This window comes from Blennius ocellaris (genome assembly GCF_963422515.1).
Source record: "Blennius ocellaris genome assembly, chromosome: 22".
NCBI lineage: Eukaryota > Metazoa > Chordata > Actinopteri > Blenniiformes > Blenniidae > Blennius > Blennius ocellaris.
The window spans coordinates 10,260,648-10,284,130 of record NC_137671.1 but is presented as its reverse complement, the minus strand read 5'-3'; the positions used below and the strand labels follow the sequence as shown (position 1 = coordinate 10,284,130).

Below are 23,483 nucleotides of genomic sequence, written 5' to 3'. Positions count from 1 at the left end.
TAATCAGGTCACCTTTAAAGATCCATAATTCAGAGGTAAGGTCAACATGAGAAAAGGCCACATTTCAAGGTTTCTTTATGTGGGTTGACTTCCGATCTGTTCAAGTCTTTCTTAACCACAATGCAAGTATTATTTTTCCTTCATAAATATTGCAAATGGGTAAAATGAAAGAAAAATTAAAAGCCAAAAAAAAGGTTTAACCTATATAAATCCTTTTTAAAGATACCTAAATTATCCTGACAAACGCTATAACAGCTGACCTGCTTTATTCTCTGCGCTATACAGTCTGGCTGCTTTGTGTTGCTTCCTTATACATTCAGAGCAAGCAATCCTTCACACCTGTGTGTGTGGACTCATGGGATCTGTCCTTCACAGAGTACTGTGACCTAAAACCAGAAAACTATCCACTCATGTCTAGTTTTATATTTAGTGAAGATAAATCTTTTGCATTACGCTAGGTGACGTTTCCTCGCCGTCGTCTTTGCATGGTCATGTCGTCCAAATTCCCTTCTCCTGGTGGGGGTTAGGGTGAGCTCGAAGTTGGTCTTCCGCACCCGTTGAGACACTTTCCTTCATTTTGAGGAGCCGCTAATGAATCACATCTATACGGACCAGCTGCATCACTCGCTGACACAGTGACAACAAGATCACAACATCCACCATCTGGTTCCCTTCAGGAAACATTGGGCGACTCGTGGACAGATTTACATGTGTGATGACACACAAGTTACAGCCTTTGACAGTTGCGCAATTCATCAACAGTGACATCGACTTTGCTTCTAATTGAGTTTTTTTTTAGTTTTTTTTATTATCCCCTAGAGTTCTGTGAACTCTGAGTCAAAGCATTGCCAAAAACAAAGGGCTTTCTAGTCTGAGAATGAGTTGTTAAAGCAAACTGAATCACTGGAGTGGAAAACATATTGGAAGTAAACTCAATCTATCCATCTTCCCTACCGCTTTAGCAATTCAGTGTTTGGTGGTGGTAGCTGGCACGAATCCCAGCTGACGAGAAGAAAAATGAAGGAAAGCAGAGTGTACCCTGGAGAAGTCTCTCACATATGCACTTATGGTCAATTTAGTTTAATCAACCTCAAATTTGGGATATCATGAGGAAATTGGAGAAAAACAAACACGTGCCAATGAGAGAAAATTCTCATAGTGAACTGGAAGACTGGAAGCAGATATCTACATCCCGCAGGTGACTTAATGAGTCTCTAAGAAACCAATTTTAAAACATTAGGTTAACATTGTGAGACATAGACACCACAAGATCACTTAAGGTGTGCTGTATGAATATAATGTTGTAAATTTACAGTTTACTTATCCAAAAACAAAGAAAAGTAACAAATAAAAACTGTTTTCTGTCGGTCTATGGAAGTATGATGTAATATTGGCCATTGTCCTGCAATATTGAGAAAAACAATTATGTTTAATATGTATCACTGGTCTGGTTTTCGCAAACCATAGATTAAACTTAAATGCAATAATCAGCTGTTGCTTGGTTTTCGACATTTCAATATTTTAGTGTGATTGACAATAACTCAACATATGTGACCATAACTGTTGTTCTTTTATGTTTTTTTTCTTTACTTTTTCTTTAATATTATTTCCAAAGTGAAGACAGTGAAAATCAGTGAATATGTGGAATAGATTTTTGTGCAAACTGGAAAAATCTTCAAAAACATTTTCAGGATTAGCTGTTGAACATAGACTTTGCAATTCCATTATGTTTTTTCACTCAATTAAATTGTGTTAAAATGTTTCTAAAGCCAAATCTTTGGGAGAGTTACAGGTGTTGCACAGGTAAAATGCCAAGCCCAGATTATTATATAAAGATTCAAGTAAAAACGCATCGTTTTTGTGTTTTAGTCTCAGAAAAGTTTGCGGTTTTCATGGCAGTGTTTCCAAAACGATGGCCATTTACATGAAAACATGAAACTTTAACTGTATATCAGGATACAGCGACGACTGGCTCCACCCAGTTGCTGCCAAAAAGAAAAACATATCACCGTTTGAGCAGGTTGACTTGGAGAAACAAGAAGAAAGTTGCCAATTATAGGCCAATGAAGAGGTAAAATTCCTCCAAAGTGGGAAACCAAGTTATGAAATCCCCAAATATTGTTGTATGGTAATTCAATATATTCAAATAAATCGGTGCCTTATCATGGGTTAAGTTCACTCTGTGGTTTGATACAAAAAAGAAAATATAAAATATGATCAGCAGACACTATTTCATGTCAAAAAAGAGCTTTTCTTGGTGGTTAAGATAATAGCATCACTACAAACAGAACACAAACTGCACAAATACACAGTAGATTGCACAACTTTTTATCTGCAATCTGAAGTGAGGGCACACCATCTTCTTGCAAAAATGTGATTCGTCCTTTAACATTGCCTTCAGCATTATTGATTGTCCTCTCCAACAGGAGTGGATTCACTGATGCAGTTCACGGTTTATTTCTAAAATCACGTGTCATTTTTGAAGGTTCAATATCAATAAGTTTGTTGCAGATGTACAGGAGGGGGGAAATTAGTGCACTTCAGCTAAATATCAAACATTTTCTCTCACTTCCAATCTTCGAGTTCCTTTCTTCAAAGGGTTTGAAGTCAAATTTCCCCAAAGATACAGTATGAGTTTATTTACTGCCTCGAGCAACACAGACTTTAGAGGTTAATTTTATAATACATGACTAAAACAAAATGTATATTTTTGTGTGAGTACTGCAATAAACCTGTAATTTCTTTCCAATATGGAATCCATGGCCACTCTACATGATCAAGAGATCACCCACTATTTTTTTTTTGCAAAAGCATGACAACAAATCTACACATTTGCAAAACATTCCTTTATTATAAATAAATCTCCTTTTTGTATAAAAACTGGCATGCTTCAACCATGGCATTTTACAGGTTCACGACCCAAGGCTACAACCCGGTTAGCCAAGACAGCAGGAGGAAACACACTCATCTCATTATGCAAGGGCGATCCATCAGACAACGGTGAGACAAGAATGAAAAAATCATCACGACCACAAAAATACTTACAAGTAGAGAACAACAACAAACATGTTTGAGTCTCATAGATTTTTCTCTGACATTTCTCTTTTTAAATATCTTTTAAAATGTAATCTGTTAAATCTCTTTTTCAAACCCCCCACCTTTTGCCTTTTTAGATATAATGTCTACACGGTTTCTGAGAGTTTTTCTTTTTTTAATTCTTTTTCTTTTTTTGGGTTTTTTTTTTTTCAGTCCACCACAGCAACCTGTGGTAAATCACTTTTTTTTCCCACGCGGTTTCTTTTTCTTTTTTTTTTCTTTTTTTTCTTTTTAAACAGGTAAGTTCATGGGAGACCAATGAGCTGTGAGCAGCAGGAAGCAGGCACACTGACTGGCTGTTTATGTGGTCCCACCTCTGTGGTTTGATGGGGAACAATACAAAATGTCTCATGCTTGGATTCCATTGGGCGCTCGGTCTCTCGCCGTCAGATCCTCAGCAGTCAATCAGCTTTACTCGACGTCCACTTGGCCCTGCCCCAAGACACGCCCCTCTTCTTTCCAATCCCCTCCTTGATCTTCAGTGGTCCCTTCAAATGGCATGATTACTGTAGCTGACATACGTCGTTTTAGTTGATGAAACTATGTGGAAAAACATGGTCGGGGAGGGGGTTTATATGTATTTAGGGCGTCAGAAAACAATGATGTGAAGGATGCAGTGAGAAATATGAAGGATGGAAAAGTGAGGCAGGAGTGACAGGATGGAGAGGGGAAGAAAAGAAGAGAAGAGGATGTCAGAAAGTTACACAACGGTGTGACATCCACAGTCCACCTGAACTGCCGGCACTTTTATTCCACCAATGGTGTCCCGGTTCCCCGCAAGCACTCAGTGGTAAATGTCAGTGTTTGAGCAGAGCCACATTTTTCTATCTGCAGCACCGTTTTGCAATTCATGCTCCCCCCTTTTTTTTTTTAAACCAGAAAAACAAATATAATCATAATATCAAAAACAGAAGTCCAATTCTAAAACGTTGGCATCAACTGCAAAAAAAAAAATCATAACATCAAAAAGCAATCGTATGTATTTCTTATAAACTCAATGTTTATTTGAATAAGAACCAATGACTTTTATGATGTGAAAATCAATGTTTATATTGTATTGTTCGTTGCACACGTGTGTGAATGGTTTCATCACATAAACAACCAACAGTACCTACTAGTGGTCAAACTACAATGTCAGCGAACATCATTTTCAAAATATTGCAGAGTAAAAGAAAATTCTTAAATTAAAATGCTAATTGATACGTTTTCAGGGGAAACAAAAAATGGAGAAACAAAATAAACATTCTAGTGTTTATTCTTCCATACTTTTTGGAAATGGGCTTGTATGTAAATAAACAGCAGGTAACTTAGCATTCATCCATCAGTGCTGAATACTCAAACTTTTTTTCTGGCACGAATGGAACTAATTTAAAAGTTGTTTTTTTCGCAAAGCAGTGAATTTAAAGAGACGACTAAGCATTTTAACCTTTCACTAAATAAATGAACTGTGCCCTGCCTCCCTCCCGGATGCTAATAAAACGCTGACAGATAAACACGGTTTAACTTTGCAGGTCTGAAATCTATTAGAGCCTCACAGACAATCTTCACAGGCGACACCCAAGAAAAATATTGCATGTGACTACAGACAATGACACACAGTTAATGAACGTGATGTCGACACACGACAGGATGCAAAACTCTCTGTACGTGTGTGAACTTAGAAAGGACATTACATTGTGTGAAGTGTGCTCGTGCATAAGCTCAATATGAAAAAGCCCACTCACACCATGCTGTTTAGAAAGCCACTATTACTGTGGCAGTTTGACACACAATAAAAAAGAAAAATCCCCCAAAAAAATCCCAAAATGCAAAAAAATATATAAAAATCCATACACTGTATTGGAAAATTATACATACATGCATACTAGTTGCTACATCAAAAATGCTCATTTATTACTAACATCCTAGGTGGCTGTCAAATTATGTGTCTACATCTAAATAATCTCAATAAGCAGCTGTTTGGAAGAAATCTAACATGGTATTAATTTCACATTGGTAATGTGCACTTATGTGTCCGTGCACATGGGAAATATAATGAGACGTTGTTACGTGTTTCACTTCAAATGTTTCCCAATAATATTCTGTGTAATATTCCTCTGTGATGCATTTTCATTAATTAATGAAATCATTTTGGTTTGGAAGATTGCAGTTTTCTGGTTATAAGGCATACAGCAAACCTAGCCTATGTTACTCTATCAACCAATGATCACGGTTTGGTATATTTTATATGTGTAATTATAAAACTTTGGTGTTCTCTTACTCACTGTTGGTCTCCATGCTCTCACACAGCTCGGTCTTAACCTCTCCATTTGGTCGATCTCCTCCCTTCTGGGTCAATTTTCCCGACATGGTGGCTGCTGTCACAATTGCCTGCATAATTAACAATCAGAAATTCATTGCTGCTAAACATGCTGCAAGGCGACTCGTGGTAATGTCTTTGGCTTTTGTGAAATGTCATTCTCCCAGTCGCATTAGATGTATTAACCTTATTCAAACACCCTCGTCAGCCAAACTATTAAAAAAATAGCAAAGCAAGTTATGGAAAATGGTTTTGTAAACAAAATAAAAAAACAACAAAAGATGCTTAAGTTGACCTCACCTTGAAGCTACGTTTTCGTTTAGGTACGTTCTGCTCGGGGTGGAAGAGGATGATGTAGACCTTGGGCATGTAGAGCATCCCAAGAGACACTGAGGCAGACAGGCTGAGGCAGATAGTCAGGGTGGTAGTTTGGATATACATCTAGGATGAGAGAGAGAGAGAGAGAGAGAGAGAGAGAGAGAGAGAGAGAGAGAGAGAGAGAGAGAGAGAGTCATTTATCACATTTCAAGCCGTCACAGATAGCTGGTTTAATCTTCCAGGTATTGAATATGCTAGACGAAGGAAAAAGAAGAAAGACAAATGGGAAATAGGAGACACAGGAAGTTGACAATAGCCTAACAAGAGTGAGATTAGCAGAAAATTAGTGTGGAGACAGCGACAGTGTCACACAGGCAGGTAGATCAAACTGTATATGAAATGATGGCGCCAATGAAGCTGCTTAATTGTGCGTGTGCTGAAGAGCTCATCCCGTTTCTCTCGGAGTCTGAAAATGACTGGTTGTCGTGTTGTTTTGCTCATAATCACGAGATCAGCCTTTTTTTATTATTATTTTTTTTTACGGCACCAAGTAGACAGTCGAGGTAATGTTCACAAACGACTGAACATTCAGATTTATTTTGGAGTCGGCATAAAAACACAGGCAGCAGAATAGTCAGACGCATTTCAGTAGAGGGGCCACGAGCCCAATAGGACTGGGTCTATAAAAAGATAATGACCTATGAATTCAGACAACACCAAAACAATGCAAAAAAATAATAATAATTTAGTTAACCCCTATCTGAAGACGGGCATTAACCATCCACAAAAATAAGCCTCTCCAAAGCTCATCTGGTGATCTTGTGCCAGCCTGACACAGATCTTGTTCCGCTGATGGTTTCCAGCTCAGTTTGCCTTATTTTCTCTTGCGCCGTGAGTTTTAAGATACTGGCTGTCTCGGTACACAACCCTGGGGTCTCCTGATCCTGAGCCTGCACTTCCTTCGAAGTACTTAGTTTGCCATTCGTTCCTGGTTGGTAATCTCATTGTGGTTTATCAAAGACCATCGGATCTCAAAGATGGAGAGCAAGCAGGGGCGAACAAACACCTGGACCCTGTCTGTGATGTTTGCAGTCTCCAGGTCTCAGCACTGGATATGTGTGACAAGGTAAAAACAGTGCACTAATAGTTTTGATGTAAATATTGATTCATGAGTTTAGAGACTGTGAGAATAGTATTGAGACATGATTTACTCCATTGTTTATTGTGGAAATTGAACGTTTATCTGTGATCCACCGAATGCTCTGACAATCTGAAATCGATTGGTTTTGTCTCCGCCCACATCTGAGGAGGACCCGCGCTGTTTTCCTCATTCTACTAGATGCTCTTGATGAGGAAACAGCCGCGAATCACTTGTGTGATTGTTTCTCCTCAATTCGGGTATGTTTGTTGTCAAAAACACAGCCTACATGTCCAAGGCGGGTTACAGGGATGTGGAGAATGTCGTGACGCTGTTGGTCTGATAGTCACGTTAGTTAAGAGGCAAGTTTTGCGAACAGTCGGTGCTCTAGCAGACGAGCCTGTGCTCCGCGCCACTGGACGCCCCGTAGCTGCGTTCTGTGCAGCGTGTTCTGTTGTTAGTGTTTTACTATGAGCAAAGATGTGTTTAAAACGTGTTTGACTGTCGTATTTAGTTTGATTTATGCACTTTGGGTTGTCTTAATACAGGTTCAAAACTCACCTATTTCATACTTGAAAGGAATGTATGAAGAAATTATTAATGGCAGTTGAATGTTGTTTGTTGTTTAACAGAAATATGTATATCTTCCCTCCACCTCTAGTTGCTTGACATAAGAGTGATGTGAATTTGTACTTTTGTGCATTGATATTTGTTATGTTTTTGTAAACATGTATTTTCTGGAATTCTACTAAATGCTCTTGATGAGGAAACAGCCGCGAATCACTTGTGTGATTGTTTCTCCTCAATTCAGGGGTGTAACAAATGCAACCTAATTTTGCCAGAGTGCATCCCATTTAATGTGTTTAAAAAAGAAATAAATCTAACATTAAACAAATTACTCAGCATTCATGTATGGCTTTAAAACTAAATTTACTTCACCAGGGAAGTAACTGATCACTGATAACTTCAGTCTTTATGAGAAAGAGGACAAATCAGGAACGACAGTTATATCTTATTACTTTCGTACTTTGCAAAGTAATCTTGCATGAGTCACATGTTTACTTCAGGAACAGGAAACTTGCTTTTTTTTTTTTTTAAGGCGGATTTGTTTTAGCTCCTCTTCAGAAATCAATACATTTTAGTAGAGAGTGAATCTAAAAGCTGATACTTCAGTCTCAAAATAGACAGGCAGACACACAATGTCCTCCTGTAGGAACAAGATGACAGGGATTAGGTGAAAGAGAACCGTGAAGTTACAGACAGATATATTGACACGTATTGGAGACAGAAAGTTATTCTAATGGACAAAACTGATTCTTCCAACTAACTTAGGGGAAGAGTTGAGTGGAGACACGTAGGCATATAAACACACTGCAGTGGACTGAGCAAAAGTACTATAGTCCCCAGTGAGTTTGTGAGAGTAGTTTAATAGAAGGACGGATTTAATGACAGGCTTCACCCACACCCCTGACACAGCTGAGAAGCTCCCGAGACATGGAGCTTATCGGGGAAGCACTGTCTGCAGAGTGTATATATATATATATATATCAAGTGAAACTGTGTTAAAAATGAAAGAAGGCGGCTGAGAAGGCAAAGAAACAGAGGGTCATGAAGAGGGAAGGGGACGCGGAAAGAAACTTGACACAAAAATTGATGTTTAGGGATGTGGCAAGTGACAAAAGGAGAAAAAGAACGAGACTTGAAGAGATCAAGTGAGGATGAGAGAGTGACCGGAGCAACAAAAAGTGCTCGGACGCACAGAATGAGGCAGGGCTGGCAACTACATCCCGACACGAAGAAGAAAGAGACCGAAAGAAAAGCTGCACCGTGAAGTATACAGCGGATGTTAAACCTGAGAGAGTCTGAACACCAGTTGTTTGATCCGCCACTTCATTTCCATTTAAGAAAAGGAAACGTGCATACATTTACAAACAGTAGAGAAGACCGAAAGCGGTGAAGTAATACTTTCAGGCTTTATACTTGCCTTGTTTAACAGGTAAAACTTAAGCTCCATATATTACTATGCTCAAAAAAAAAGTTCTCCTTAAAGGAAAAGGTAGACTTGTACAGCTGCTTGTTAATCAGCACATGGCAGCAATCCAATGCACTCATGCACGAAAACACCTGCCATTTATTCTAACAAATGTATTCAGGACAGACCCACCAGTGCAAGAAACCTGACTTACAAATGTAAAATTTTGTGTATTTTAGGTGCTTTTAGTTTTCAATATTTAATATTTCAGAATGAACACGTATCTCAAATAAAACCCCGAAGTAGACAGGCCAGACACATGAGGTAATTACAGGTCTCACATATTTGGAACTTAAACAAAAGAAATATATCCAATACGGTTAGCATTCATACTCTGTTGCCATGGTAACAGTATAGAGGCGTCGTCGCTAGCTCTCCTGCTCATAATAAGAAGGTCCTGGTAGGGTTGTGCATAGAGACCTTTTTGTGGAGTTTCCCTATTTTTTCCTTGTGCATGCATGAGCGGGTTTTACTCAAATTATTTAGAAACATGGAGTTTAATTTGTGACTTGAAATTACTTTTACGTCTGAGCGCAAGTGTGTGATAGTCACTGTGGCCCTGTTGGCATCACTTTTTTCAAGTGAAACAGAAAACTTTCACCACCTTTTGGTTGTCCGTTTAGCCATTTATCCATCCAGCAGCATAAACATGGACCAAACCATTACGCACCATAATAGGGGTAATTCTTTATAAAATAGTGCATTTCTTCAAATGATATTATGAGGTGGTAAGATTTTTCTAAGTTGCCAAGGTCCAAAAACCCCTTCAGCCGTGGGATTTGTGGCTATTCTTATGCCTCCAGACATGAGTGTGGATTAAAGGCCACATAAGAGATTGGCTGATGCGAGTCTTTGAGAAACTGATAATATATCAACATTTTCAACAATGCTTACATTTGGCAGAGAATATTCTAAATCCCCAGAACATCTAAATGATCCAGAGCTCTGCATTGTTCTCCATTTTAAATTAGAACAGATTAGTTGCAAACCCAACTATGAAAACATCTCTTGACTCAGAAATAGTGAAACCGTGAAGCAGGCAACAGGAGACCATAGAGAAAAAGGAAAACTTCACATGGCATGAATACTACTGGACATCAAAAGAATGATCGCTGCGGATGAGTCTTGAATTCATGAAATGGATCCACCCTGTCATGCAATAGCGGTTGAAAGTGAATGTGTCCACCCCCTAATGACCACAGTGAACCATTTTATCATATATACATTCAGCTGGATAATACACTATGCCTGAAATACACGCTTGAATCAGATTAAACATTTGCTTCACTCAACTGGCCTCAATAGCCATGAGGTGAGAATGAAGTTGAAAGGAATTAGTGTGCATAACACACGAATACATGACGCCTCAAAAACACATTGTACGCTATTATACCTGAGACTGAATAAAAGTAAGGGGCTGATATTCACAGCGGTGGTAAAATACAGTTTCAGGCAAGGTTCTTTTAATTTTGTCATTTATTTCAGAGTTCAATGAAGGTTGTAATTGTACCTCTAGATTTAAAAACACATTAGGGCCAATTGTTCGAAAAGTGCTGGAACTGAAAGTGGACACTGCATGAAATAAAGAGGAGAAATGACCTCAGGTTTCTCCGTCAAAAGTGACAAAGATGTGGTGTGTTGCTGAGTTTAACCACCCGAGAAATTAATAGCTTCATGATGGTTTAAAAAAAGAAATAAAGAAAAAATAACACTCCAAAAGTCTGTCTGCTTTAGTCAAAAAATAGTTTTATTTCTCATCAAATCACGACCGGGGACTCTCGGATTGAATATCAAAAAGAGCTGACTGGCAAATGGGATTAAAGTACTTAACAAAGATACAAGATATCTAATTAACTAATACTTTAAATAGATGAAAACACACAGATCTCCCCACTGGCTTCTTAGATTATTATCTGATTTTGTGATAGCTGATGTGACTGAAACACACACTCTCTCTGTCTCTCTCGCGCACACACACACACACACACAGTGTATCCGGTCTTTGAGGATTTGTTAGAAGGCTAATCCAAACCCGAATTAAAACTAATCCAAATTAACAATCACCAGTAGTACTTTGTTTTCGAAAACATATTTCATAAATGTATTAGATTCACTGAGCAGCACTTGATTGATTGATTCTGGCACTTTTCAGTGAAGTCGAGTGTAAACCCACTTTGCAGGTCAATACACCAAGAAAATGTGAATATCGAATCAGCTGATATTCAATTAGAAATGAGAAAAATCTGATCCGGTTGGGAAAGATGAGAAAACAGCTGAGATAGGAGTCTCAAAAGGTGGACAGGTCATTCTGTAAACAGAAGCTTAGTGTAATAGTAACAGCCGTTGAAAGAGCTGAAGCTGACAGGAATACAAAATAGTTAAATATCTTCCCCTTCCAGAAATACAGTGCTACTACACACATTTTAAAACATGTTGTTCAAAACAAAGTCAAAAATCAAAGTTTTTACCAAAATGTTCTGACTTTGCAGAAAAATCTCCAGTAATAAGGTCCCACAGTTGGAGCAGTCAACACAAATATATAAGAGCACACAAACAGCCTTGAGGCGACAATTGACTGCGCTGACAGAAGCCAAAGGGGAAGGGGAGTGCACTTTGAATGAACCAGAGGCAAATGGATGCATGCATAAACATGAACCCGACATATAAATACCAAGCCAGATTCCCAGTCAAACAGACTGTAATAAGGATTTCATACGGAAATTAAACACAGAGTTATTCTCTTCCGAGGGCGACCTTTAATATCATAACATCACAGAACATGTTGGCCAGGGGGTAAAAGAACCCTGCCTGCAGCTACCCTACAAGCTATGAGAGTGCTTTGTATTCACACACACGCATGCACACACACACAGACATTGAACATACACCACATGAGGAAATCCACTTTACAACTACGTAAGACATTCAATTATGCAAAACGAAAGCCAATTAGCAATGCAAATGGGGAATTAAAGAAAAAAATTATTTACATGTTGCCATACTGTTTGTTTCTCACACGTCCTGCATAGAAAGTGCAGCTAATTGAATAGTACCGATACAGGGATCAGTGACTCACCATGTCTGAGAGGAACAGATGGAAGAAGGGAAAAAAAAAAGCTGTAATTCAATGACAGAGCGGGAATGAAGTGAAGTTAAAAAAAAGAGCGACAAAAGAAAAAATGAGGAGAGAAAAAGAATGACTCCCTTAAGCAGTGAACTTGCTCTTATCAAAACAGCAGCAAGGCTGCTGATAGCCACTTCTATTACATTTAGCCTTTGGTCCAAAAATGTGGCTTCCTGCTGTTATTTACACAATAAACACACATATACAACCTGTCATCTTCCACCTTGCTGTCCAACGGTGATAATGACACAAAATATTGTGCACCCGAGGTGCTCTTTATTATCTCAAAAGTAGCTCAAAGAGCAACCGGTGAACGGCAGACGGCTTTATTCAGTGTGCACCTTTAGGGCTCAAGTATTTATAGATGTCTCCTTTTCTAGTGTGTTATAGGCAGAGACTTGGAAAGACTGTGAGAAGGAACAAGTAATAGAAGATGTGCAGGTAAAAAGGACTTGTGTTGCTCTTCTGTTTAGTTTAGTTAACTTATTAATCAGCACCAGTCCTTCCCATGTTGGGTGTTTTTATTACTGTCTCATGGCTCATTTCATTTTGAGAAAGATGCTCATCAAAGGATTTTCATGCCCTGAATGCTGATTAATTTTCAATTAGCACCTAAAGGATTGTTCCACCAGTTCTCAGCACGGGCGGTTATGGTAATGATCGCAATCATTTATCCACCAACAACACAACCTGATCAAGACCTGCCATCTCTTTTTATACTGAACCCCTTTTCCTCAACAAGGCCATAACAGATCCTTCTAATGCACATTTGAATTTTGAGGGAGAAACTTCCAACAACCTGCTGTGGGATCGGATCTGATCCTGAACACTGAGCGAGACGTTATTGTTATTCTGTATCGTCGACATCGTCAATGACATTCTTGGGGAAAACTGGTTAAAATGCATTGACCATTTGTTTGAAAACATACTGGCAAAACTGTTAAAGTCCTGAAAACTAAATATAAACTGCAAAATGACAGAAATATAAACATGAAGCAAAACTATGATGGATACAAATGGACACAAAAGCATTTCTTTTGACCTTTTTGTCTAATAGGTTATTTTCTTGCCTCAATCCTACGTTTGTGGAAAATACTGATAAAAACAACCCTTTCTTGAGGGTGTGAAAGTAGTTTCCTTTCATTGTAGAGGGTGAGCACCGAAACTGGATTGATAATGGTCAAACTACTAAATCAGTAAGACTTTGATGTCAATGTGGATCAACATGGAGACAATTTCCTGTCTCCGTGCAATTCGTCACAAATGAGTAACATACAATAAGTCACTAATACTAAACATCAGGATAAAAATGGAATTCCTGGGGCATACAGATGATCCTGATAGACAGGCTGCATAATAGGCCCACCAAACATCAAATGGGCGTATAGACAGCATTCTCCTTTTCACCGCTGAGCCATAGGATTGCTGAAGCTTGACAGCTAATGTGAATGGTTAATCTGACTTGGCTTCGGTGGATGATGACACTGTAACCGAATGTACTTAGGAAGACTGCACCGGAAGCAAATTAAACAAATTGGGCCAAGTCTTTGCACACACTGCGATTTTTACTTGCTGATATGCACTGAGCAACGAGACATATAGCAAGTAGGCATTATGTTAATCATATGTTATATAAATGGAGAATAGTGACACCATCGAGATTTTTCTCGGCACCTTTGGTGGATGCTTCATTTTCTCACCAGAGCCAGTATATGATCTGAAAAGTGACAGCCACTGTGAGATAGTGACGCAGTTTAGCCAGTTGTTTTGAGCCAAACTGATGCGACTAAGATTGAGTGTAGTGGAGCTAAACGTGGATTTATCCAAATCCGACAATTGCAAGGAATGCACAAGCAAAAAACAAAAAAAAAACATAGAAAAATATGAACTTCTAATGCTTTAATGATCCAAGATACGAGACATTTTCAGTCATTAGACTGTGATTGTTGCAGCTTCTTTCAAACCAGACAGCAAGCAAAGGCTATAGAAATCAAATAGCTGTGTTCCCGACTTCTCCAGCACAGAGTGCAAAAAAGGAGATAGAAAAAAAAAAAACAAAGAAAGGAAACGAAAAGATATGGCCCATATGTGACACGTATTATGGATAAATTGCTGAGAGAACAATCATTGGCTTGCAGGGACTGAGTGAGTGATGAAGAGAAGCTCACATCAATAACAACGTGACACAGACGCACACTGACTGAACCAGGCGACAAAGTCCGTCCCATTCTCCGCCATTGGCATGTTGCTTGGGATTCAATAAAGACTTTCCTCTGGGACACTTATACGGAGGCTCACGCATGTTAAAATAAACTTTGCTTTATCCCAGCACCAAGTTTTCATGGTTCACACCGCAATGAAGTCAGTGGCACCGCTGTGCACAGTGTGTGCTTAAAGAATAACCAACCAACAAAGCGTGCAATCGTCGATAAGCGCGTCTAATTAGAGTGAAGCTGATCAAGAAAAACCCTGCGATCTTTTAAAGGCTTTATTCACTCGTGTTTCACCACAAAGAAAATACATCAGACATGTTATCTGAAGCGTAATATGAGTTATAATAAAGTCATCGCCTGGGGAGAAAGGGTAGAAAAAAGACCTTCCACAATAGAGGAACGCCGCCCTTTCATTTCGATGCCGTTGCGTCAAATTGCTGAGCATTTGCTTAAAGTTGAACTCAAATTCAACTTTCTCGGGTTAAAGAGTCACCGAGATCTTCTGCCATATATAACTCAATTTTCTTTTCGTCTGCAAACATCTAATTTGATATAAATGACTCCTGGCTACTTTGTCTCTCGTCTGAGTTTCAGTCAGTACGTTTGGGTTTCAGTCAGTACTATCACATTCAGTTCTCCACATATAGTCTGGTTTTATTCTCCTCTGGAGTATGTCATGACACTGAGTTGTGGTGTCCTTGACAGGCACTCATCCCTGTAAAAACCTTTCTCAAGCAGTGTGACTTTCCCAAGTTGCCAAAAGGTCCTGATCCAAACTTCACATGATGCCATTTAGTAGCAAAACCTCCCGGGTGCGTGTGTCTCTGAGCCTAATTGACACCTCCCGGTTTCTCTCCTCCAACACCATGGGACCGCTCATCGTGTTAATCAACTGAGCGGTGGGGGGCAGAAGAGGTTTTATTTTTAGGAAATACGTATTTATTTCAAGGAATCGTAGTGGTAAGAACTGAATCACGTCTGAAACAGATGAGTATGGAAGATTGAGATTATGTAGAACCAAGCAACTCAAAGTAACAAAAAAATAAATAAAAAATCAAACACGCTGTCTATATTGAGTATTTGGAAATTTTATTTTATATTTATGTCCAGAATCTATTATTTGAAAATACAGGGTTGAGAAGACAAAATCCTAACCCATATAAACGTGCTTATCATAAGACTATGATCTGCTATGGGTCATTCAGGAAGGTACATTCAGGTACATGCCTATTGTTATTAGAAATCCTTGTTCAGATCATTTCAGACAGTGTATGTCTATTATGTGACCGCAGAAGGTGATGATTCACGTGTGCTGATTTTGAGAAAATCTTTAAAATTTGAAGTGCAAATGATGAGAAGAAAACATTGCTCCAAAACATTTTTCTGATCAGATTCTGAACAAGGAAAATGTTTCTTTGGTGTTTCAGCTTCAAATGAAAGTAAGTCAAACTAATGAATCTTCTTACTGGTGAGTTTCTGTTTAAAACTAAATTATATGTACAAGTAAAAAACAGGCAACTTCACAGTGTTGTTAGATTGATCCGTTCAGCGAATCAGATAAAATTCTTGCTATTTAGCATTAATGTAAAAAGGACAAAGGGATCTTTCAGTTATAAAAAAAAAACTAACCTGAGAAGTGACCACAGCAACAACACTGCAAAGTGAACACAGCAGCCGCGAGATAAGAGTACTAACCACTGGTCTTATTCATGTAGGGAATAATATCAGAATCCAGAAGCAGTAAGAAAGTAGAAATACTTTTTTGCATGTTAAATTAAACTTTAATAATGATACTGTGCCAATATGTGATTTAATGTGTCCTCTGAATTATCTTTATATGTGATTATGAGTTTAAGGAAGGAAACCCAACAAAAAAATGTTTTACTGGATAGAGAAGGGAAATAATCTGATCTTTCATCTCTTCAGCTCAACAGTAGAGGGAACCAGCTATTAAAGATCCATAAAAACACAATGTGTAAATTGCTATGGAAATAAGTTTTCCCATGCATTGGTGATTTCAGCAATACATTTTGGGTAGTCTATAAAAAATCTATATATATATATTGAATTTCCATCTGCGCTAAATATCCAAAGCTTACGATAACTAAACAATAGTCATTTGATTAAAAAATAGAAGCAACAAGAGAAGTTTTATGAAGAAACTTCCATTTTGTGCATTTTGTTCAATTGTTTTATTCTTTTCCCCAGCGCTTATTAAATCTCTCCACATGTCTATCACAGACACTTCCCTCATGGTGCTACGATGAAAAACTTTAAAAAAGAAAAGCTCTGAAACATGAAACTCTCCACCACAATATGTTAACTTCCTGTTGGTGCCGTATAATTGGGCCCGAGCCCACTGGTCACTGTTGTCCACAAGTGCCTCATTAGCGGCTACAAAACAGCACTTAAAGCCTTTTTCTTCCTTCATCTAATCCATACCGGTCGAGGGTCTGTGTGTGTCATGAAAGAGTGCACAGGGCATTTTATGAAATAATGTTATAGCTGAGTTTGCTCCACCACAGCTTGCACACTAACAAGCTGCCGCTTATCGACTTGCAAATCTGTATGAGATTCGGCCGGCAGCCTCGACTCATTTCTGACTTGTGCATAAAAGTTGAATTGTAATGCGTGCTGTGAGGGTGGCCCTGTCGTCAACGGTTTCATTCCTTCCGTAAGTGACACAACCGTGGCCCCACTGTGCAGTGCTCAAGCCAATTAAAACACCCAGTAAGGACTTACACGGAGCCTTATCAGTCAACTGTCGTCCATGCTGTTCTGACACGGCTTCTATTCTTTTTTTTCTTTTTACAGTGGCTGATGCTGTGCTGTTTTAACCAGAGTAAAAAGGGGGATATCATTGGGCTGGATATCATAAAAACCAGATGCTTTGAAATTCTTCTCATTCAGCTGCCATTTGTAAACAGACCACTATGTCTGTTGCGAGATTACAACTGCTTGTGAAAGAAATGTCAAGTTATTTCACTGATCCACTTGGGGGAAATTATTATTTCTCTGCTGGTTAATGTTAACTACAGGCACTACGAGCTGCTGCAGTGCATGCCTGTTCAGTGATTAAGGACAGTGTTAAGGACATTAATCAGGGTGGTGTACTGCGGTAGCTTGGTGACAGTGGGATTTCAACCACATGTTCTTTGTTTCACCTTAATCCACCACTGTTGTCAAAGAGGGGTGTACTTCAGCTTTATTCAGTCCAAAAAAATGTAGGTGAGGTTAATTGGTGACACTAAATTGATCCTCGGTGTGGATGGATGGATGGATGGATGGATGGATGGATGGATGGATGGATGGATATTTGAGCCAATAAAAGCACATCTTCCTGTAGATTCTACCACCATTCCGATACACCTCACTCTTTCATTAAAATTGTAAACAATCTGTCAATATGAATGTTTTCACTCATTTAAATAAAACTAATTACTCTTGTTCCATTGACATGCTGTATCGAGCAATTATGGTAATGTGAGCCGCCCACACAACGTCACGTCACAATCGTGAGGATCAACCTTTCAATCTGTTCTCTGCCAATTATTACTATGAATAACCTGCTGTACTTCACACTAATGTGTATAAAACAGCTGAGAAAGCACAAAGTGACCTCCTGTCAACATCTTTAAATGTTTCGTTTCCCGGAAAGAAAGAGGAACGTACAGGGAAATGAGGTCTGAAGTTGAAACCCCAAATACAATCTACTGCTTTCAGTGTGTGCTCTGTGGAAATACCCAGAGACTTGACGAAAACAAAATTCTGTCAGAGCCCAAAAAATATATGGCACGGAACTGAAGGTTGACTTTTACTATGAGAAAATGTAGTGATAATGCATATGTAAACACACAGATAAGGCATGAATGGACATCACCCAGAATACACAGCCATGAGACAACTCAGTCGTTTAGACTCAGAAACTGTTCACAACTTTTGAGTCCTGCAGGATCCTCACAAACTTATTTCTTTCTTTTTTAGTAATTTTCTTTTTTTTTTTAAGGCCCATGCGATAAAGAGAATGGTTTGCGGGATTAAAAAAAAAGCACAAAATGTTCTTACTCTTTTGTAGTTTCTTATAATAATATCAGATTACAGCCAGCGCAGCCAAGCGTATCCTCTGGAAGCACATCTTAGTTTTGACTTAAGGGACAGAAATGCCATTGATATGCTGACAGTGAGACCAATTTTAAGGAACGCAACACATTTATTATGGTGTATACTCCTAATTGCTGTCAAGTTTGTGCGGTGCAAACTCTGATAACCCTTTATTTCACTTTAATGACAAATCAGTTTTCCTCCTAATGCTACAGTTCTGTTTACCCTAAAGTGACCATTTATGCATTGGCCTACAAATCTTTGTTGACCAGGCTTGTGGTTCTTGCCACACTTAGTCTGAGTGAGCTCCAAAGTCATTAAGCACAAATATTTTCCCTCCATTGCCAGCAACCGGATGCCAGATAATTGCTTGTGCACAGCAACAGCTTGAAAGGCAACAAAGTTTGAATTTCTCCAGGGATCAGCAGGATCAGCAGCGCTAATTAAATTGAGGGCATCCACAATGGCTCCATTTATCTACATTTCCAATGTTTTAATTTTGCTTACATTATTATCCTTGTGCTTAATTAATACAGCATAGTTTATCTGAACTGTCACTCAGAACATGGACTGAGAGGAAATTGCAAAAGAAAATATGATACGTTTATCAAGTTTATCATGTGTATTTTAGTTTTTTTTTTTTAAACTAAAACTGATGACTTAAAAGGCAGAAAATAGCATCACTCAGACATGCCATGCTGCTTCGGTCCTTGAAAGACATACATTTGGATTTTTGATGTTTACATGTTTCTGTTACTCTCTCTCCAGAGAGGAATTTTCTGTGTTTGTGTTGCAGAATGTGCATGCTCCTGTACTTTTATGTATGCTTGAGAACCTTCATATGCACATGTGTGTGTGTGTGTGTGTGTGTGTGTGTGTGTGTGTGTGTGTGTGTGTGTGTGTGTGTGTCTGCCTGCTAGCGTCTCTGTGTGAGGCTCCCCTCTGAGTCCCCCCCCCCCTTCAACATCTCGCCTGTCAAGATCTGACACTTGCCTTCTGTCTCCCCTACTTCTCAGCCAAGCGATCAAATCCCACCAGAATCCTGTGAATTATTGTTAAAAAAAACATTTTTTTCCTTTAAAAATAAAAAAGGGGGGGGTATTTTCCTTTTTTTTGCCTACACCGGCTACTCGGTATAATTACCCAAAGGATTGGTGAATTCTGTCATGCTGGAAATGACATGACGGCTAAACTCAGCAGCTGGCAAAAATAAAAATAAGAGACATTGTTCAAAGTTGATATGTTGTCTGCATGACTTCTCCTGATCCTTGTGCAGAGCTGCTGCAGGAGCTGCAAGCCAAAAAGTCAGAATATCAAGAGCGTTTCCAGGCATTTTACCTTCCTTGTGAAAAACAATTGTAATTTCTATTATTTGGGCACAAATTGATGTTGTTTTTGTAACTGACAACAACCACATTTTGGTCAATACTTTCTAATCAACCAGTCAGGTTGAACCAGATGGCCTGGTCTGGATATTTCAGACCTTGCTGATCCACTGAGACCTTGATTCCCACGCACAACCTTTTCAAAGATCAGGGAGGAATATTAAAACAAAAAAACAAAAACAAATATCCATTGAGCAGTGAGAGTCCACCCACTTGCTGATGGCTACTTCCAAAGCAGGATAACTCAACCTGTCACAGATTGCAAATCTCAATACGTGTTCAGTGTACACCAGTGGACACTGCTGACAATTCTGCAGGAACTGCGTGTCGCTCCCGTGTCAATATGGACATGAATCTCTGAGGAGTGTGATGTTCCCAGCACATTGTTGAGTTTATACCAAAAAATTATTGGTACGAGCAAGGTGGACCCAATAAAGTGGTAAGTGTGTGTGCATGTGTGTGTGTGTACGCGATACTATTTGCAGTCTTGCACGCATGGGTATTACAGTCTGCTTTAATATATCTTCAACAATCTTATGTTGATTGACAGATTGGACTCATTATGCATACATTACTGTAAAATGCAGAAAAAAAAAGTGTTTTTTTAAATGTTTTTACAAAATCCAAGTAAACAGTATCAGTTTTCTTTTAACGGTAGTGTTTTGTACAGGCATACATTTGGCTGTGAGTGAAATGTCCCTCTGTGAACGGTGAAATTTGCCCATGTATTTGAATATTTATAAGGCTTCAATGTCGGAACTCAAACTTAATTTCTTACATTAATTTCCAGTTTTAAAGCCCCTCATGTAAAAACAGAGTTTGGACCAACTGCTTGTGTTGTAGTAATCATATTAATTTCCAAAGACTGCCTCCTGGGATGCTCTGGTCTTGGTCTGGACTCACTCACAACAGGTGCTCTTGACTACAACACAGCCAACTGCATTATCTCCTTCAAACTATAAAAAACGTTTTTTTTTCATTCATTATTTGATAACCTTAGTGTTACTTAGATTCTTGTTTTTTACCCAATTTAATGGATTCTTTCATTGAATTAATTATATTCACAGTAGATTCTACATATCTGCATTGTGTCTTAGAAAATAAAGTAGGTTGTTCTTATAGCATAGAGCACATGGATGTGAAAGAGTGAAATATCGATCTACTGAGCTTCTATAACAATTCTGCACATCAATAAATTTTGTGGTAAACTGTGTCAGTTGTTTGTACCCCCCCCCCCCCCCCCCCCCGTATCACCACTGATTTGAAAGAAACTGCAGCTGGACCACGATTGAGCGGGGTATAGATGAAGGTAGTGGAAGTCAAACACTTATCCCTGGGACAGATGTGTGTCACAAAAGAGGCAGACACATTGTTGAAAATCTCATGGCCGCCCGGCTCTGGTTATCTCCCCAGTTCTTGAATGATTCAGACATTCCTCTGTTTCCCATCATTCCTCTTCCTCCCACTGTCTCTCGCTTTGTCTGTGTGATTCAGTCTTTCTTTCTCCAAATCGATTTACATTCACCTCTCTCTATTTCACCAATATTAGCTTGTATCTCTTCCCCCATAGTTAGTGTTTGATGGTTGTGTCAATCCCACCCTCTTTTGAGCCTCTCTATCCACCATAATGTCTTTCTCACTGCACTCCCACGCTCTCTGATTCATTCTGTCTCTGCATTTTTCCCTTGTATGTTCGCTCTTACCATGCGACATTTTCTATACCACGGGATCCTTTGTTCCCCTTTTCTCTTTCTTAGCATCGTCCCCATACACTCAACCCTCTGCACCCTTCCTCCACCTCCGCCTCTCTCCAACTCGTCCAAACTCTTCTGATTACCGGAGATTGATCACCAACGGTTACTCCTGGTAAGAATCTGGGCTGTCACCGGGTCTCCACCGGGACCACAGTCAAAGCCATAAATCTGTCTTTGGACGTTGAACCGCAACAGATCATGTATGTGTGTGTGTGTGTGTGTGTGTGTGTGAATGGCAGAGATGAATTTGCCGGACAGGGAGATAGATGGTGTGTGTTCCTTGTGCACTCCCGAGAATCAAACACCGGGAAGGAACACAAAAGAATGAAAAATGTTGCCTAAAGTCAGGTCATTTGTAATTTTTTCCCCTCTTCCTGAAATGGGTGACTTCAAGGCGAGGGCCTCTGGGCACAGCTTTGGTCTGAGGTTACAAAGCAGCTCGCATGTGTCAGAGAAATACTTTCAATCCGAGTTCTCGGGCATGCAGTGCTGGAGCGTGAATGAATGAAAAGTAGCCACAGAATCATATTGTTTAGGTCTTGCGGCTATTATAACCTCCCACAGTTCACTTGTCTTTACCTGCAATTTGACGCCACTGCATGCGTTCCATTCTGCAGCTACAAGTCTACAACCGGTATGCTTGTATTAAATGTAGGCAGGAAGTAGGTTGATTTGCCATTCATGAAACCTTAGAATGGAGCGCTGGTTTTTTTGGGTTTTTTTTTTAATGTGGAGAAAATAACTAAAAACTATTAAGAAAAAAACCAAGATGCAATAATTTACACGCTTCATTGTCTATTCACAAGAGAGCATAGCCAGATCACATCTTTAATAATTATTGCATCCTGTGTTATTGTACAATTGATGCATTTGTTCCATACATTGGGGAAATGGGGCTGTCGAAGAAAGTTTCATGTCCAGTTTGATGTAAAGGAAATAGGAATGCCATGATAATTTGTTTGTTGCCTTAATTACTTTTGGTTGATAAGAACAGCTTATCCTGCACTTGCACATGTAGATATTTCAATTGTCAGCAGTGCTAACAACCGTATGCAGCAAGCGAGGCTTTATTAATGAACAACGATACAAATAAATAAATAAATAATAATAATGAAGAAAAAACAAGCCCTGTCCAATGTTTCTCCACAGACACAAGTGGTACATAAATAATGACTCAAAAACAAATATACCTACTGTGTTAAAAAAAAAAAAGGCATACCATCACAAACACAAGCAGTGAGGGTGCATGCATGCGGAAAGCAAAGTGTGTTTTTTTCCGACACTTTCCCGAGGTAGGAGGCAAGAAGTTGACCATGTTTAAGATAACAGGTGGGGGTGCGGGTGGAGTGGAGGGAGTGGTGGAGGGTCACAGGTAGACAGGTAAAATGAAGGAGACAGAAGAGCAATGAGATGAAAAAGGTGTCCCGCTGTCCATCGTGTCAAGCAAAGGAACGATGAGCACAGAGAGAAAGAGAGGGAGAGAGAGAGAGAGAGCTGGATAGACGATGTACCTTATGGTTAAGGCTTTGCAACAAGCAGAGAGAGGCAGGGGGAGGCTTCACGCTGCACATATACAACCTTTCACATTTCCACAGCCGAAGCTGTCTGATTCCAGCATCCCCTGCATGGGAGCATGACCTATTTCAAAACAATACATCCCTGGCTGATGATGGTAAAGGAACACTTTCTCTTTTGATTTTTCTCACACATTCCTAATCTAGAATCCTAGTCTCGCTCTCTCTCTCTCTCCCTCTCTCTCTCTCTCTCTCTCTCTCTCTCTCTCACTATTGTGCAAAAGAACAAGTATAACTATATATATATATATATATATATCTGATCTATTCAGTAGTAGTTCTCTCTCTCTCTCTCTCTCTCTCTCTCTCTCTCTCTCTCTCTCTCTCTCTCTCTCTCTCTCTCTCTCTCTCTCTCTCTCTCTCTCTCTCTCTCTCTCTCTCTCTCTCTCTCTCTCTTCTCTCTCTCTCTCTCTCTCTCTCTCTCTCTCTCTCTCTCTCTCTCTCTCTCT

The 23,483-nt window shown here is 39.2% G+C and overlaps 1 protein-coding gene across 1 annotated transcript in view; it reads right to left on the bottom strand.

Moving 5' to 3' along the window:
- Positions 1 to 3,586: 3,586 nt before the first annotated feature.
- The window catches only part of grm8a (glutamate receptor, metabotropic 8a), a gene marked incomplete at both ends in the record, with an annotated part of 228,704 nt that continues 208,807 nt past the window's right edge, over positions 3,587 to 23,483 (bottom strand). The window contains 3 exons of the mRNA XM_080518071.1: positions 3,587 to 3,636; positions 5,361 to 5,466; positions 5,696 to 5,836. Of these exons, the coding sequence (XP_080374197.1) occupies positions 3,587 to 3,636; positions 5,361 to 5,466; positions 5,696 to 5,836 (297 nt within the window). The remainder of the gene's footprint in view (positions 3,637 to 5,360; positions 5,467 to 5,695; positions 5,837 to 23,483) is intronic.